At 46.0% G+C, this 18,359-nt stretch overlaps 1 protein-coding gene across 1 annotated transcript in view; it reads left to right on the forward strand.

The window, feature by feature from the left end:
- LOC124552274 (C3 and PZP-like alpha-2-macroglobulin domain-containing protein 8) overlaps positions 1-18,359 on the forward strand; it is an 842,473-nt gene that overhangs the window by 542,681 nt on the left and 281,433 nt on the right. Inside the window, exon 7 of the mRNA XM_047126553.1 lies at positions 14,717-15,010. Coding sequence (XP_046982509.1) covers positions 14,717-15,010 — 294 coding nt within the window. The remainder of the gene's footprint in view (positions 1-14,716; positions 15,011-18,359) is intronic.

An 18,359-nucleotide genomic window follows, 5' to 3' on the forward strand; every position in this document is an offset into this window, starting at 1 on the left:
AGAGATCTCCACCACTCGTACTCTCACGGATTTATGGAGAGCAGTGCAGCAGTGATAGTGTCAGTTCCCTCTAGCAGTGCTTCAGACATTAGTCGAGTACATGCGACGACACGCTGTGGCAATTTTAGCAGGTAGCGGGAGCCTTACACGATTTTAGGCAAATGCACCAGTTTCTTTGACTCTACAGTGTATATACTAACGACCAACCCATAGTCCGCAACTGCAGGATGCTGACGATGTCACTCTGCCAACCGATAGCACAAACTTAGATGCATCAGGAATCACCCTAAAGAATGCTCTTGAACATCTGTCAACATACTTTATACGCCCTGTAAACCCACTGGGAAGAATAGGTGATAAGGGTTGTGGAAAGGGCCAAAAACGGTTGGGGGCAGTTTCAACTTAAAATGTAATTTATTGTAATTTAATAACACATTTACAACCAAACCGGCAGATAGCACAACTTTTACAAGTTTCAATTTGCAAATTTTCACTGCTGAAGGCCTCCACACAAGAAATCTAAAAAATCAACAAGGTAAATTTCAAGTGACTGAAAACATACAGCTACAATTACAAATAAAATAATTAAATGTGTATCACTGCTAGGCTGAAAGCCTCAAGGAAAGGGTGGGTAGACAAATATAAACAAGATGCAAAACAAACGGCAGAAGCCCCACAATAAAACATAAGACATAACCTTTCACAAGCAGAAGGCCACAGTGTTTAAGCTTGAAAGGTAATTTTAAGAATAAGGTTCCAAGCCCCATTGTTTAAGCTTGAAAGGTAATTTTAAGAATAAGGTTGCAAAGGTGAAGACCCACAAATAATTTTGCAAAAATTAAAAAATATATATATATATATATATATATATATATATATATATATATATATATATATATATATATATATATATTTTAATTTTTGCAAAATTAATCTGAAACCGGACTAAAAGAAAAGACAGCATAATGGCAATAACCATTCAGCAAATATCCACCTACCGGAATTCAAACACAGTAAAACCTAGACATTATTTTTGTCATTGGCTATGATTGATTATAAACAGATAATTAACGCTTTCAGACCCTCTGGCTACAATTGTGTACATTAACTTTTACTCTCTGTTAGCTGCAACAAAAGTACTTGTTCCCTAAGCTAACCTGAGCTACACATTTGTAAATGTTCAACCTTTTCATCACGCGCAAATGCTGCCAACCGTTGGGCATCACTATAAAAATATCAGCAGGCCAATGTAGCAGCGCTCAGCAACTTGTGACCACCAGAATACATCGCTATATTCCATTATATAATTGAATATTGTTGTTCTTATTTTACATGAAAATTATTGAATGATCATTTTACTAATTATAACAATAGAGAATATTTCATAATTAGTTATTTTAGTCCTTAAAGTGAAGCCAAGTGAACAAAGTACGTTTTGGAAACGAGTACATATTTTTGTATAAATCTTGCTCCTAAAATCATTAAAAAATCACCTAAGACCACTACCACATAAATAAAAATTTTTCTTCCTCCAGAAAAATTTCGGGTCTCAAAGGGTTAAACACCGACAGGAAAGACAATAAAGGCAACAGCACTCAGAAGCCTCCAGGGCGTCGGTCTGCCCTCGTTCACTTAGGTGAGACACGTGGTGAGCCCAACTATACTTGATCCGTCGGAACCCAACCAGGGGGCAGCCACGGACCGACCGACAGACGACTTGCTTGCCACCAATCAGTGCATGAGAATCCAAACACAAAATGTTATGGGCGTGATTATCCACAATCAAATATGTATGTGTATTTAGCTGTCACACAGTGTGTGGGACAGCAACAACAGGTGAGGAAAGACATTGCCTGAAATTACGTTAATGGCCAGGGCAGGTAAGCAGAACACTAACGGCCACTAGGCAGAAAATTCCACTGGTGCACTTGAATTGTACTCAACCAATACAGTTAATTCCACCACATCGTGGCTAAATTTCAGCAATACAAACACTTGATGTTGCTCACAAGAAAACCTCCCCAACAGCGAACCACCGAAACGAGCCACACAACATGAATGGATGTGGCTTGGGTACTTGAAACCACTACTCAACTTTGACGTCCTGGATCGGTGAGCCACGAAGCTCGTAGCGATCGGACAGACAACTCCACACTGTGCAGGGACCGGCAGCGGACCCAGCCGACTGGACCGCTTCCCAGGTGCGCCGCAATTGACCGACTGCCCCCAGGATGCCGACAACATTTAAAATAGTCGTCAATGGAAATAACACCATCTACACACACAACCAGAGAAACACTTGCACGAAGACCTGAACGACACCCAACAGTAACTAAGCACGCACGAAGACAAATCGGAAGTCGATGCACTCACACACACACACACACACACACACACACACACACACACACAGCCGACTGATGAACGACTGGCGAGCCAAAACGCGTCGTCCAGTAGTAGGAACGACCGACGACCAACCAAGACCGTGGCCCGGCTGAAGTGATGCGTGGCGGCAATGATGAGGCGAGCCATGTTGACGCAGACCTCACTGCTGCTCCATTCCGACTGCACCAGTGCTGCTTGCAACTCCCCGACTGGCGGGTCCGGACTGCGCATCAGACGCGTTCCAACTGACTGGCAGACCCGAACTTGCGACCCGAACTTCTTATGACAAACAATGACCAGGAAGTAATGGCAGTCGAACAAAGGTATTCCGAGAGGGGATATATGGATACGTGCTGCTAACGCCGCTAACGGTCAGGCAAAGCAGCAACTCGGTGACAGCAGTAATTTAAATTAACGCGGTGAGGTGGAGGTATGTTAAAAACAGGGAGTAAAATACATGATGGCGGGAACACGAGCGACGCACGGCTCAATACTACATAGCAAAACCAGATTAAACCAAACACAACAAAGACACAAGTGCGTGCTTTCCAGCTGAGAAATAGCGAAACCAAGTTAAAGATAGAAAGGTCAGGGGTTAAGTTTGTAGACAGTGACTCTCTGGAATACCTAGGATAACACTTCACACATCTCTGATGTTCAAAAAACACTGCATAAATTTCAAATAAAAAATCTCCACCAGGAACAAGCTACTCAGAAATCTGGCCGGATAACAGTGGGGCAGCCAAGCCTGAAACGATCCGAACTTCTGCAATGGCATTATCCTACTCTACTAGAGAGTATGCCTGTCCTGTTTCGTATAACTCAACTCGTGGCAAACAGGTGGAGATTGTCCTAAACGACACACGCAGAATTACCAAAGGCTGCTTGAAATCAGTTCTACCACCTTTCAGGAATTGCATCGCCTCCTGTTCGGAGAGAAATACTCGTAAGTTTGCAGCTCGTGGTCTAGCGGTTAGCGTTGCTGCCTCTGGATCACCGGGTCCATATTCAGTTCACGGCTGGGTTGGGGATTTTCTCTGCCCGGGGACTGGGTGTTTGTGTCGGCCTCATCATTTCATCATCATCATCGTCATCAAATGGTGCAAATGGCTCTGAGCACTATGGGACTTAACATCTGTGGTCATCAGTCCCCTAGAACTTAGAACTACTTAAGCCTAACTAACCTAAGGACACCACACACATCCATGCCCGAGGATTCGAACCTGCGACCGTAGCAGTCGCGCGGTTCCGGACTGAGCGCCTAGAACCGCGAGACCACTGCGGCCGGCATCATCGTCATCATCATCATCATTCGTGACAGTGGTTAGATTGGACTGTGCAAAAACTGGACTGTGTAAAAATTAGGACTTTGTATGGGCACTGATGACTGTGCAGTTGAGCGCCCTACATACCCAATCATCATCATCATCGGAGAGAAATAGTGGCAGACAGGGAAAGAGAAATAGAACCACCAGGGAAGAACGAAACTGCAGCAGGAAGTAACGCATCTCTTGCATGGGCAACGTCCCTGCCCACAACGACGAACGTCAAGGAAAAGTTTCCTTAGAACATCAGAGAAACTAACAATCACTTATGATGAAGCCATGCTGCAGCTATGAATGACTGAGACATCCCACCCTCCGGGTAGGAAAGACTGTCAGAATCTCTATCCTCTGGTCACGACGAGATCTGGACGATCTGGGAGCCCTCGATTAGGCTGGGATCAGAAGTGGGCAGATCAAGGACTAACCTGACAAAGTCCGGATACGCTGAAGAAAACAAAACCCAATGTGACTACAGGGAAGAACACACCGTTCAGCATATGCTTCTGTGTCGACTGCGTCCAAACACCTGCACAGGAGATGCCCTTACCTGGGCAACAGAAAATGCACTCCAAGTTGCCAAATTTTGGTCAAAGATTACATAAACTGTGCTGATCTGTCAACAGTTGTATAATCCGTGTTTTATGTACGTTTCCGACACAAGAATAATAACAACCAGCACGACAGATCGATTCTACGTGAAAATTTGGGCTATAATTCTAAATCGTTTAAAAGTCTCTATTATTAATAAGTTGGAAATACGTACAGTATTTAACAATCACTTTCTGAGCATTGCTGGTGAATTAAACAAAAACTTAGTTTCTAAAGGGAATCATATAACTCCCTTGGAAAATGCCTTTCCGTGACTGATGTCTGAAATACTCCTCTGTGATACAGACAAGAGGGAGATTGAGTCAGTAATTAAATCACTGAGCACTACGGCCTTTCACTGATATGATGGAGTACCTAGCGGAATATTACAGTGCTGTGCTGCACATGTTAGCCCTGTACTTTGCCATATTTGTAATTTTTCCTCTAAAAATTTTCAGTTTTCTGAACGATTAAAGTACTCACTATAAAGCCACCGTATATAAAGGACTGAAGGGATAATGTAGACCATTTCACGCCTATTTCTATGCAATCAGTGTTTGCTAAAGTTATTCAAAAATGTTCAAATGCGTGTGAAATCTTATGGGACTTAACTGCTAAGGTCATCAGTCCCTAAGGTTGCACACTAATCAACCTAAATTATCCTAAGGTCAAACACACACGCCCATAACCGAGGGAGGACTCAAACCTTCGCCGGGACCAGGCGCACAGTCCATGACTGCAGCGCCTTAGACCGCTAGGCTAATCCCGCGCGGCGCTAAAGTTATTGAAAAGTCTGTGTATGTAAGGATGGATTTAGAAGTGCTATAACAACTGAAACTGCTATATTCTCTTTTGTCTGTGAGGTACTGGATGGATTAAACAAAAGGGTTCGAACGCTATGCTTCTTTTTTAATTTAACCAAGGCGTTTTATTCTGTTGATCACAAAATATTGCTCCAGAAGTTGGACTATTATGGAGTACAGGGAGCAGCTCACAGTTGGTTCACCTCTTACTTTAAGAACAGACAGCCAAAGGTCATTATTCACAGTGTTGAGAATGGCTGTGATGTGGGGTCTGAGTGGGGTGCAGTCAAATGGGGTGTGCCCCTAGGATCAGTGTTGGGGCCACACCTGTTTCTTAGTTATATAAATGATATGCCCTCTAATATTACGGGTGGCTCTAAAATGTTTCTGTTTGCTGATGACAGTAGCTTGGTAGTAAAGGGTATTGTGTGCAACAATGGCTGGGTTTCAAATAGTGCATTTCCTGACATGTTCATGGCTTGTAGAAAGTTAACTAACTCAAAATCACAGTAAGACTCAGGTTTAAAGTTTCTAACACACAATTCAAGAAAGCCCAATGTTTTAATTTTACAGAAGGGGCATGTGATTAGTGAAACTGAACAGTTCAAAATTCTAGGTGTTCAGATCGATAGTAAACTGTCGTGAAAAGCCCACTTTGTGGATATTGTTCAAAGACTCAATGCTGCAATTTTTACTATTCGAACGGTATCTGAAGTAAGTGAAAGTTCGAGCGAAAAGTAGTCTACTTTGCTTATTTTTATTCGCTTGTGACGTATGGTACTATATTTTGGGGTAATCTTCCCATTCTCCAAGATATTTTTAGCTCGAAAACGGCCGAGTCGGGCAACAGGTGGTGTAAGTTCGCGTCTCGTCGACCCATGTTCACTAGTCTGGGTATTTTGACATTGGCCTCGAAATACACAACTGGCATTAAAAATTGCTACACCAAGAAGAAATGCAGATGATAAACGGGTATTCATTGGACAAATATATTATACCAGAACTGACATGTGATTACATTTTCACAAAATTTGAGTGCATAGTTCCTGAGAAATCAGTACCCAGAACAACCACCTCTGGCCGTAAGAACGGCCTTGATATGTCTGAGCATTGAGTCAAACAGAGCTTGGATGGCGTGTAAAGGTACAGCTGCCCATGCAGCTTCAACACGATAACACAGCTCATCAACAGTAGTGACTGGCGTATTGTGACGAGACAGTTGCTCGGCCCCCATTGACCAGACGTTTTCAGTTGGTGAGAGATCTGGAGAATGTGCTGGCCAGGGCAGGAGTCGAACATTTTCTGTATCCAGCAAGGCCCGCACAGGACTTGCAACATGCGGTAGTGCATTATCCTGCTGAAATGTAGGGGAACGAATGAAGGGTAGAACCACAGGTCGTAACACATCTGAATTGTAACGTCCACTGTTCAAAGTACCGTCAATGCGAACAAGAGGTGACCGAGACTTGTAACCAATAACACCCCATACCGTTACCCCTGGTCATCCCTCAGAATGGCGATGACGAATACACGCTTCCAATGTGCGTTCACCGCGATGTCGTCAAACACGGATGCGACCATCATGATGCTGTAAACAGAATCTGGATTCATCCGAAAAAATGACGTTTTGCCATTCGTGCACCCAGGTTCGTCGTTGAGTACACCATCGCAGGCGTTCCTGTCTGTGATGCAACGTCAAGGGTAACCAGAGCCGTGGTCTCCGAGCTGATAGTCCATGCTGCTGCAAACGTCGTCGAACTGTTCGTGTAGATGGTTGTTGTCTTGCAAACGTCCCCATCTGTTGGCTCACGGATCGAGACGTGGCTGCACGATCCGTTACAGCCGTGCGGATAAGATGTCTGTCATCTCGACTGCTAGTGATACGAGGCCGTTGGGATCCCGCACGGCGTTCCGTATTACCCTCCTGAATCCACCGATTCCATATTCTGCTAACATTCATTAGATCTCGACCAACGCGAGCAGCAATGTCGCGATACGATAAACCGCAATCGCGATAGGCAACAATCCGATCTTGAAACGTGATGGTACGCATTTCTACTCCTTACACGAGGCATCACAACAACGTTTCACCAGACAACGCCGGTCAACTGCTGTTTGTGTATGAGAAATCGGTTGGAAACTTTCCTCTTGTGAGCACGTTGTAGGTGTCACCACCGGCGCCAACCTTGTGTGAATGCTCTGAAAAGCTAATCATTTGCGTATCACAGCATCTTCTCCCTGACGGTTAAATTTCGCGTCTGTAGCACATGATCTTCGTGGTGTAGCAGTTTTAATGGGCAGTAGTGTATATACATTTTTTACTATCGTTTCTTGTTAACAATATCAGTTTATTCCCAAGTACCAGCAGCTTTGCCTCAGTTAATATTAGGCAGAAATCCAGTCTGCATTTGGTTCGCACTTCCTTAAGTCTCGTGCAGAAAGATGTGCAGCATACTGCTGCATCCATTTTTAATAAGCTATCACAAGAATCCCAAAATGTTTGCAGCAACCCATGCGCTTTCAGATCTGAATTGAATATTTTCCTCATGGGTCACTTTTTCTATTCTCTCGAGGATTTCCTTGAAAAAGTAAGCTGATTCCTGTATTATATTGTTGATTCTGTTTACGTAAACTTATGGCTTTTCTTTTTTGGGTTCATAAACATTTTATTTTATCTGTTTTTTACGTTTATGTTGTAATTTCGTGTACTGATACGTTCCACGACCTTGGAGATTTACTCCTCAATTTGGTCCTACAGAACTAGAGGTATAAAATTAAAAAAAATATATTAAAAATGTGGGGAAGCAGCTGGCCCAATACTTATTCTGCCTTCCTGACCGAAAATTTAGACATGCGGATGTAGTGGACCTCTTTTTTAACACTGAACATACTTAATCCTTATAGCTATCCTCTCTTCGTAATGAATCCTTCATATTCAGCATGTCCCTCTCTCTACTGCCGTCTCCTTTTCCTCCCAGTGGCCCTTCCTGCTGTCTGTATCTCCCACTGACACTGTCTTCATCTTTCCTCCCGCTCTTCCTTACCACTGTCTCCTTCTGTGGCACTTTCACTGCCTCTCTGTTCCATCACCATTCTTTTCGTCCCATTCTTTTTCTCCCCCATTCCCATTGCCTTTTCTTTCTCGTGTACAATCTGCCGTCTTTCCTTTCATCCACCATTGCCTCGTCTCCTGTTACGTCTGCCACAGACCGACCCTGGCAGGCAGACTACACTCAAGACACTCTTGTGTACCATATAACATACACAAGCACTTGCAGGCGCAACCAAGAGGAAAACAATTCTTCGAAATAAACAGAACTTCCTAGAGACTAATGCGAACCTTTTTCTGCAGAGGTCGCCTCACAGACACAGGGAAAGTTGAAGTAGTCCGCCGACTTCCGCCGGCTTTATAAGGCCAGCGCAGCAGCAGTACAGCCGGTTACTCGCCGAGCTAGGACCAGCTCCGACAGACCTCACCGATGCTCTTGATGAACAGTCGTCTACATGTTATTTGTTTTCTTTGTGTGTATATAGTGATTGATGGAGAAGTGTAGTTAAGTTTCAATAAACGACATTATACTGAGTGTTTTACAATACTCAGTATTCTTCATCTCCAGACATGTCCTTAGCGATTGTTTGCACCGACTTTTGATCAGCAGACCATGAAATTTCAACTCAGGGGAGTAGGGGGTCTGGGAGGATCCGAACCTCCCCTCCCCCCACCTTGGGGCCTTTGAAAGATCTTGAGTCATCTGTTTTTTTCATTTCCACTATATTCTCTCCCCCTCTTGCTCCCACTACTCCTATCTCCACTCATCTTTTTTTCTCCTTTACTGCCACATCCCTCACTGACCATCTCTATTTCCTCTCTTGCGTTCCATTTCTGTTTTCTTTATTGATCTCCCCTTTCACTCTCACTTCCGCTCTCCCACTATCACTGTTTTCTCTCACGGTCTCCTCCCCCTTCCACTGTCCACCATTGTCTCCTTGCCACTCTCTTTCAGCACAAAAAGAGAGCGAATATGTTCGGCTGCGAGAATGATTGAATGATTGGCAAGCTAGGCAGAATGAGGACTGGTCCAGCTGGCTCCCCGCTTTTCTATAAAAGTTTTTTAAACAAGAGCACATTCGTCTGTTTGTGTTCTGACACAGGCCTTTTTTTCTATTGCTTCCCTTCTTTTCCTTGTTACAGCAGGATGCATTGCCTATAGAAGGGCTGTTCCGAAAGTAATTCCTCCTATTTTTACTCACGGAAACTGCAGGACATACATAAATCACAACAGCAAAGCTAAACCAAGCAGTATTTCAGCTTACAGACTGTCATTTTTCCACGTAGTCACCACCATTCGTTACGCATTTTTCCCCACTATGAACCAGAGCCTGCATACCGGGCTTGTGCAAATCGGAACCCGCTGGAGCTAAACTCTTCGTCGTGCGGTAGCGTTCTCACTTCCCACGCCCGGGTTCCCGGGTTCGATTCCCGGCGGGATCAGGGATTTTCTCTGCCCCATGATGACTGGGTGTTGTGTGATAGGTTTAAGTAGTTCTAATTTCTATGGGACTGATGACCGTAGATATAAAGTCCCATAGTGCTCAGAGCCATTTGAACACTTCCTCACAGCTTTAACAACAGCATCGAAGTCTTGAAACTGTTCGCCACGCAGTCCATCTTTCAGAGGGCCAAAGGGTCGGAAGTCTGAAAGCGCTAAATCATGACTGTACGATAGACGTGTAAAACAGTTCAGCGGAATCTTGCAGTGAGTTGCGTGGTCGCAGAACTCGTTTGGAGTATGGATTTGTCATGTTGGTCTCCTTCTCTGGCCTTGCCTGGGAATTAGGCCTTTCAGCTTAGTCAATGTCCTCTTGTAGTGTGTCGAACTGACAGTTTCTCCAGACTCCAGAACATCTACAACAACCACATTCTGTCTATCCCAGAAGACTGTGCACATCACTTTTCCTGCAGACGGGTGTGTCTCGAATATTTTCTTTGACGGAGAATTCGCATGTCGCCATTCCATGGACTGGCTATTGGATTCCGCCTCGTAGTGGTGACCCCACATCACATCTCCAGTGACGATGCTACAAAGAAAACACCTTCAGCTTCATATTGGTTCAGCAGGTCCCGATAAATTTCCTTTTGATGAGTTTTTTGTTCTTTTGTACGCATCCGCTGGGACCATCTCGTACAGACTTTGCCATAACCGAAATGTTCCAACATTGTTTGCAAGGCGCTACAGCCGACATTCAGCTTTGGACTTCATTCTCTGGTGGTCATCGGCCTCTCCGCAGGGATGAGTTGATCAAGACACTCTTCATTGCGAGGGATGACAACTGTGCAGGGTCGATGGGGCAGTGGCTTGTCTTGCACACCCTTTCACCCCTTCCACCACCTAGGAAATGCGGCACCCATCGCGTCACATCGTTCACGTCTATTGTATGGTCTCCATACACCGTTAGCAAGTATCGATGGATTTCAGTCGGAGCAATTCCTTCAGCAGTGAGGATTTCAATCAGACAGCGCTGTTTCATATACGCATCCATATCAGACTCCATTCCTGAACACTCTTCTGCTAGTGCCAACTACCATAGAACAACGGAACCACCTGCAAATATAAAAGGAAGGTTCCAGCGTTAGCACTATGCCAACAATATCTCGCACGGACATCCAAAGTCACAAAAAATAACCTTCGGAACAAGCTCCGTGTAATGTGAATTCTACAGGTCAGTAAAATTTTCCATAACACTTTTAGGCCACGCCTGCAGTATCCTAAAAAGGTCTGGCAGGAGTGGCCAAGCGGATCTAGGTGTTACAGTCAGGATCCGCGAGACCACTACGGTCAAGGTTCGAATCCTGCTTCGGGCATGGATGTGTGTGATGTCCTTAGCTTTAAGTAGTTGTAAGTTGTAGGGGACTGATGACCTAAGAAGTTAAGTCCCATAGTGCTCAGAGCCATTTGAACCATTTTGAACCTAAAAAGTGCTGTGTTTCATTTGCAAGTTAAAGAATTTTGCACCACAAAAAAAAAATTTTGTAAGACCCTTACACCTCCAGGGCAACGGCCTTGCCGCAGTGGAAACACCGGTTCCCGTCAGGTCACCGAAATAAGCGCTGTCGGACGTGGCCGGCACTTGGATGGGTGACCATCCGGGCCGTCATGCGCTGTTGCCATTTTTCGGGGTACTCTCAGCCTCGTGATGCCAACTGAGGCGCTACTCTACCAAATAGTAGCGGCTCCGGTAGAAGTAAAACCATCATAACGAGCAGGAGAGCAGTGCGCTGGCCACACGCCCCTCCTATCCGCATCCTCCACTAAGGATGACACGGCGGTCGGATGGTCCCGATGGGCCACTTGTGGCCTGAAGACGGAGACGGAGTGCTTACACCGCCAGGTGGAGCCATCGAATAATATCCAGGTAAAGACAGCCTGTTCTGTGCCCTTCAATCAGAGGCAGTGCTGGGTAAGCTTTGATTGATGAAAAAATGGCGACGGTAAAAAAACTTTTGTGACCTCAGAACCATTATAGTCACCCCAGAACCGCCTTGCTGTTTGTTGACTACGACAGTGAAACTACATTCACGCCATACTTGCTTCAGTACGACAATTTTGATCCTGTTGATCTCGCTGACGCATAAACATATCGGAAAAAGTTTCCGTAGCTCATCGAGAACGTCATATTAAGAACAGGGTAAAAAATTCGTCAACATCAGTTGTCAACAGAAATTATAGAAGTGGTCACCCGCGCAATTCGTATTTTCTGTACCCAAAAATCAAGGTTTGTCCAGGTTTTCTCGGGAACAGTCCATAACAAATGGTGCTTCTACACTGAGCAGCCAAAGAAACTGGTACACCCGCGTAATATCGTGTAGGGGCTCCATGAGTGCGCAGAAGTGCCGCAGCACGACGTGGCATGGACTCGACTAATATCTGAAGCAGTGATAGAGGGCACTGACACCACGAATCCAGCACGGCTGTCCCTAAATCCGAGGAGTTGGACACCTCTTCCAAACAACACGTTGCAAGGCAACCAAGATATGCTCAATAATTTTCATGTCTGGGGCCTTTGGTGGCCAGCGGATGTGTTTGAACTCAGAAGAGTATTCCTGGAGCCACTCTGAAGATATTCCGGACGTGTGGGGTTTGAATTGTCCTGCTGTCCGTTAGAATGCACAATGGACATGGATGGATGCAGGTGATCAGACAGGATGCTTACTTACGTTTAATCCGTTAGAGTTGTATATAGACGTATGAGGGGACTCAAACACTCTAACTGCACACGCCCCACACAATTACAGAGGCTCCACCAGCTTGAACAGTCCCCTGCTGACATGCAGGGTCCATGGATTCACGAGGTTGTCTCCATAGCCGTACACGTCCATCCGCCCGATACAATTTGAATGTCGGTGTTGACGGGACCAGGCGAGGCTTCAAATGGTTCAAATGGCTCTAAGCAGTATGGGACAACATCTGAGGTCATCAGTCCCCTATACTTAGAACTACTTACACCTAACTAACCTAAGGATATCGCACACATCCATGCCCGAGGCAGGATTCGAACCTGCGACCGTAGCAGCAGCGCGGTTCCGGACTGAAGCACCTAGAACCGCTCGGCCACAGAGGCCGGTCCAGGCGAGGCGAGACACTCCGGGTCCGAAAGCCTGTGTCGATGCTGTTTCGTTGAATTCGTTGATGGCCCAGCATTGAAATCTGCAGCAATTTGCGGAAGGGTTGCACTTCTGTCACGTTGAACTATTCTCTTAAGTCGTTCTTGGTCCCGTACTTGCGGGATCTTTTTCCGGCCGCAGCGATGTCGGGGATTTGATGTTTTACCGGATTACTGATATTCACAGTACACTTCGTCGCTACCTCGGAGATGCTGTACCCATCGCTCGTGCGCCGGCTATGACACCACACTCAAACTCACTTAAATCTTGATAAACAGCCATTTTAGCAGCAGTAAACGATTTAACATCTGCGACAGACACTTGTTGTCTTATATAGGCGTTGCCGACCGCAGCGCCATATTCTGCGTGTTTACATGCACTACTGCCCATTAAAATTGCTACACCAAGAAGAAATGCAGATGATAAACGGGTATTCATTGCACAAATATATTATACTAGAACTGACACGTGGTTACATTTTCACGCAGTTTGGGTGCACAGATCCTGAGAAATCAGTACCCAGAACAACCACCTTGGCCGTAATAACGGCTTTGATATGCCTGGGCACTGAGTCAAACAGAGGTTGGATGGCGTGTACAGGTACAGCTGCCCATGCAGCTTCACCACGATAGCACAGTTCATCAAGAGTAGTGACTGGCGTTATGTGACGAGCCAGTTGCTCGCCCACCATTGACCATAAGGTTTCAGTTGGTGAGAGGTCTGGAGAATGTGCTGGCCAGGGCAGCAGTCGAACATTTTCTGTATCTAGAAAGGCCTGTACAGGACCTGCAACACGTGGTTGTGCTTTATCCTGTTGAAATGTAGGGATCGAATAAAGGGTAGACGCACGGGTCGTAACACATTTTAAATGTAACGACCACTGTTCAAAGTGCTGTCAATGCGAACAAGAGGTGACCGATACGTGTAACCGATGGCACTCTATAACATCACGCCTGGTGATACGCCGGTATGGCGATGACGAATACACGCTTCCAATGTCTGTTCACCGCTATGTCGCCAAACACGGATGCGACCATCATGATGCTGTAAACAGAACCTGGATTCATCCGAAAAAATGACGTTTTGCCATTCGTGCATACAGGTTCGTCGCCTACTACACCATCGCAGGCGGTCCTGTCTGTGATGCAGTGTCGAGGGTAACCGCAGCCACGGTCTCCGAGCTGCTGCAAACGTCGTCGAACTGTTCGTGTAGATGGTTGTTGTCTTGCAAACGTCCCCATCTGTTGACTCAGGGATCGAGACGTGGCTGCACGATCCGTTACAGCCATGCGGATAAGATGCCTGTCATCTCGACTGCTAGTGATACGAGGCCGTTGGGATCCAGCACGGCGTTCCGTATTACCCTCCTGTACCCACCGATTCCATATTCTGCTAACAGTCATTGGATCTCGACCAACGCGAGCAGAAATGTCGCGATACGATAAACCGCAATCGCGATAGGCTACAATCTGACCTTCATCAAAGTCGGAAACGTGATGGTACGCATTTCTCCTCGTTAGACGAGGCATCACAACAACGTTTCACGAGGCAACGCCGGTCAACTTCTGTTTGTGTACGAGAAATCGGTTGGAAACTTTCCTCATGACAGCACGTTGTAGGTGTCGCCACCGGCGCCAACCTTGTGTGAATGCTCTGAAATGCTAATCATTTGCATATCACAGCATCTTCTTCCTGTCGGTTAATTTTCACGTCCTTAGCATGTCATCTTCGTGGTGTAACAACTTTAATGGCCAGTAGTGTATATCTGTATCTGGATACGCATGCCTATACCAGTTTGTTTGGCACCTCAGTGTAATTTAACACTCTCGTGTTTATCTGAATTTATAAATTTGTGAACACCCCTAGAATGTACACTTACGAGTCGCCACTGCACTGTGTAATGGAAGAGGTGTGAGGGAAATCCCTCAGCGGGGGTGTCTGGTGTGGCGCAGGTGGAGTCGGTGAGCACGGAGAAGGTGGTGCGCGTGCGGGTGAAGGTGTACGACAACACGACGGCCATCTACAGCCAGGACCTGGAGATCACGTCCGGCGAGGCGGCGTTCGTCGTCCCGGCCATCCTCGCCGACAGCGAACTCATCACGCTCCAGGCCGAGCTGGTCTCGGTGGGCGGCAAGGAGATCGACAGCCACTACGTGCTGGCCAGGGAGCCCGTGCGCAGGTGGCCCGGCTCCAGCGCGCTCCAGGACTGCTACCTGCTCGTCCAGGGCCTGGAGAGGACCTTCCAGGTACGTGCCTCCCTATCGCCCTAGTTTCTCACCACAGTTGTACATTCCAGGCTGCTACCTCTTAGTCCACTTTCTGGGAGAAGACCTCTCAGATGTGTAGAGTGAAGGCTTTCACGACCAGGTTACATGGCTGTCGATATACTTTCCGGGATGTGAGGTCGTGGTCCAAGAACTTTTCTGCTCCTTACGTTTCGTCCAGAACTGCGCTGGACTTCCTCAGAGGTGCTGCTCCGCTGAGTCTTGCCGACTGACTGGTCGGGAGTCTGAGAGCGACTTATATATTGTGAGAAAGGGGGGCGTCGTCATCACTGCTCATCACGTGTCACCTGAACCACGCCCCCCTTTCTCACAATATATAAGTCGCTCTCAGACGCCCGACCAGTCAGTCGGTAAGACTCAGCGGAGCAGCGCCTCTGAGGAAGTCCAGCGCAGTTCTGGACGAAACGTAAGGAGCAGAAAAGTTCTTGGACCACGACCTCACATCCCGAAAAGTATATCAACAGCCACCTCTCCGATGAGTACCATCTTTTGTGGACTGGCAAAACAGCCAATCCACGAGGACGGGAGGCCAAAGGGCACGCGTTTAAGCTCACGCAGGATGGCGTGAGGTCTGGAAAATGACAAGGTCTTTATAGTAGCGAAAATAGCACGTAGCTTCTGGAATACTTAACTTTAATCCATAATTGGTGAACATCGGTCTGACGGTACATGCATCACAAGATAAATAGCACTTGATAATGGCGCCTTGCTAGGTCGTAGCAAATGACGTAGCTGAAGGCTATGCTAACTATCGTCTCGGCAATTGAGAGCGTAATTTGTCAGTGAATCATCGCTAGCAAAGTCGGCTGTACAACTGGGGCGAGTGCTAGGAAGTCTCTCTAGACCTGCCGTGTGGCGGCGCTCGGTCTGCAATCACTGATAGTGGCGACACGCGGGTCCGATGTATACTAATGGACCGCGGCCGATTTAAAGGCTACCACCTAGCAAGTGTGGTGCCTGGCGGTGACAGCACACCATCAATCAGTTGCTATTAGAACACACTCTGGATCTGCTGCCCATTTATTGAGGGGCCTGCAGGGGCTCCTTCAGGTGCCTAGTATCGGCCACTTGTCAAGTGAGTACCATCAGTCGTCATCGAGGCTGCAGTGCCCGCTGAAACGCCTCTCCACTTGTTCTGGGGTTTCAGAAGGTATTTCACACGCTGAACATCAGCTGGTTGTCAACTGTAGTAGTTAATACGAGGGTAATCCCAAAAGTAAGGTCTCCTATTTTGTTATAAGTACATAGACCTCTATTTCTAGAATGGTTTACATCACTCTACAGCTTGATCATTTAGCTATTTTTCGACGTACTCACCATTTCTGTCGATGCACTTTTGTAGACGCTGTGGCAGTTTTTGTAGACCTATGTCATACTAGCTCACCGCCATGCTGTTCAGAAAGTTATGAACCTCTTCTTTCATCTCGTCATCGGAGCTGAATCGCTTTCCGGCCAAATGTTCTATTAACCTAGGGAACAGACGATAGTCACTGGGCGCCAAGTCAGGACTATAGGGTGGGTGGGTGATTATGTTCCACTGAAACTGTTGCAGTAGAGCAACGGTTTGCCGAGCGGTGTGTGGGCGAGCATTGTCATGGAGAATGGGTACGCCCTAGCTCAATATTCCTCTTCCCCGGTTCTGAATTACCCGTTTGAGTTTTTTCAGAGTCTCACAGTACCTGTCAACGTTAATTGTGATCCCAGCGATTCAGCTCCGACGAGGAGGTGAAAGAAGAAGTTCATAACTTGCTGAAGAGCATGGCGGCGAGATGGTATGACATGGGCATGCAAAACCTGCCACAGCGTCTACAAAAATGCATCGACAGAAATAGTTATTATGTCGAAAGATAGGTAAATGTTCAAGCTGTAAAGTGATGTAAACCATTGTAGAAATAAACAGGTATATGTACTTGTAAAAAAAATAGGAGACCTTACTTTTGGGATTACCCTTGTACTACAGTCACCTCTTTGTCCAGGGGCTGGAGGGGAAATTCTGTGTATAATCAACTAATTCTGATCACTGTTCCATTGTAGTCCACAGCTGTTAACAGTTTAATAACTGGTGCCTGGGAAGTAGGGACGAATTTGAATTTTGCGCCATTTCGTCATATGATGGTCGGCAGCCTGGTTCTTTCAATTCCTTATGGTCCATTATGGCCATTCAACGTCGGCTGGTAAGTAATTTTCAATTTTAATAAACTTCACCAACAGCCGTATACGTCAAGATATTCTATTTGATCCTGAAAGCAACCAGTTTCGGCATTTCATTTTGCCATCTTCAGGTCCCATAAGCTTTTATAGAAATAAACGAACTTGTCGCATAGCGCCATAAATCATTGGATATCGTGAATTCCAGTCGCTACAGCCGTGTCGAGGAACTGGAGGGGAAATTCTGTCTCTGTCTTCGCACGTCATTCTCAACGGAGAGAAGTCTTCCCAAGTAAGAGTGATTTCAGGTGTGCCACAGGGGAGTGTCATAGGACCGTTGCTATTCACAATATACATAAATGACCTTGTGGATGACATCGGAAGCTCACTGAGGCTTTTTGCAGATTATGCTGTGGTGTATCGAGAGGTTGTAACAATGGAAAATTGTACTGAAATGCAGGAGGATCTGCAGCAAATTGACGCATGGGCAGGGAATGGCAATTGAATCTCAATGTCGACAGATGTAATGTGCTGCGAATACATAGAAAGATAGATCGCTTATCATTTAGCTACAAAATAGCAGGTCAGCAACTGGAAGCAGTTAATTCCATAAATTATCGAGGAGTACGCATTAGGAGTGATTTAAAATGGAATGACCATATAAAGTTGGTCATCAGTAAAGCAGATGCCAGACTGAGATTCATTGGAAGAATCCTAAGGAAATGCAATCCGAAAACAAAGGAAGTAGGTTACAGTACACTTGTTCGCCCACTGCTTGAATACTGCTCAGCAGTGTGGGATTCGTACCAGATAGGGTTGATAGAAGAGATAGAGAAGATCCAACGGAGAGCAGCGCGCATCGTTACAGGATCATTTAGTAATCGCGAAAGCGTTACGGAGATGATAGATAAACTCCAGTGGAAGACTCTGCAGGAGAGACGCTCAGTACCTCGGTACGGGCTTTTGTTGAAGTTTCGAGAACATACCTTCATCGAAGAGTCAAGCAGTATATTGCTCCGTCCTACGAATATTTTGCGAAGAGACCATGAGAATAAAATCAGAGCGATTAGAGTCCACACAGACTCATACCGACAATCTTATTTTCCACGAACAATACGAGACTGGAATAGAAGGCAAAACCGATAGAGGTACTCAAGGTACC

The sequence above is a fragment of the Schistocerca americana genome, chromosome 10, assembly GCF_021461395.2.
Source record: "Schistocerca americana isolate TAMUIC-IGC-003095 chromosome 10, iqSchAmer2.1, whole genome shotgun sequence".
Classification (NCBI taxonomy): Eukaryota; Metazoa; Arthropoda; class Insecta; order Orthoptera; family Acrididae; genus Schistocerca; species Schistocerca americana.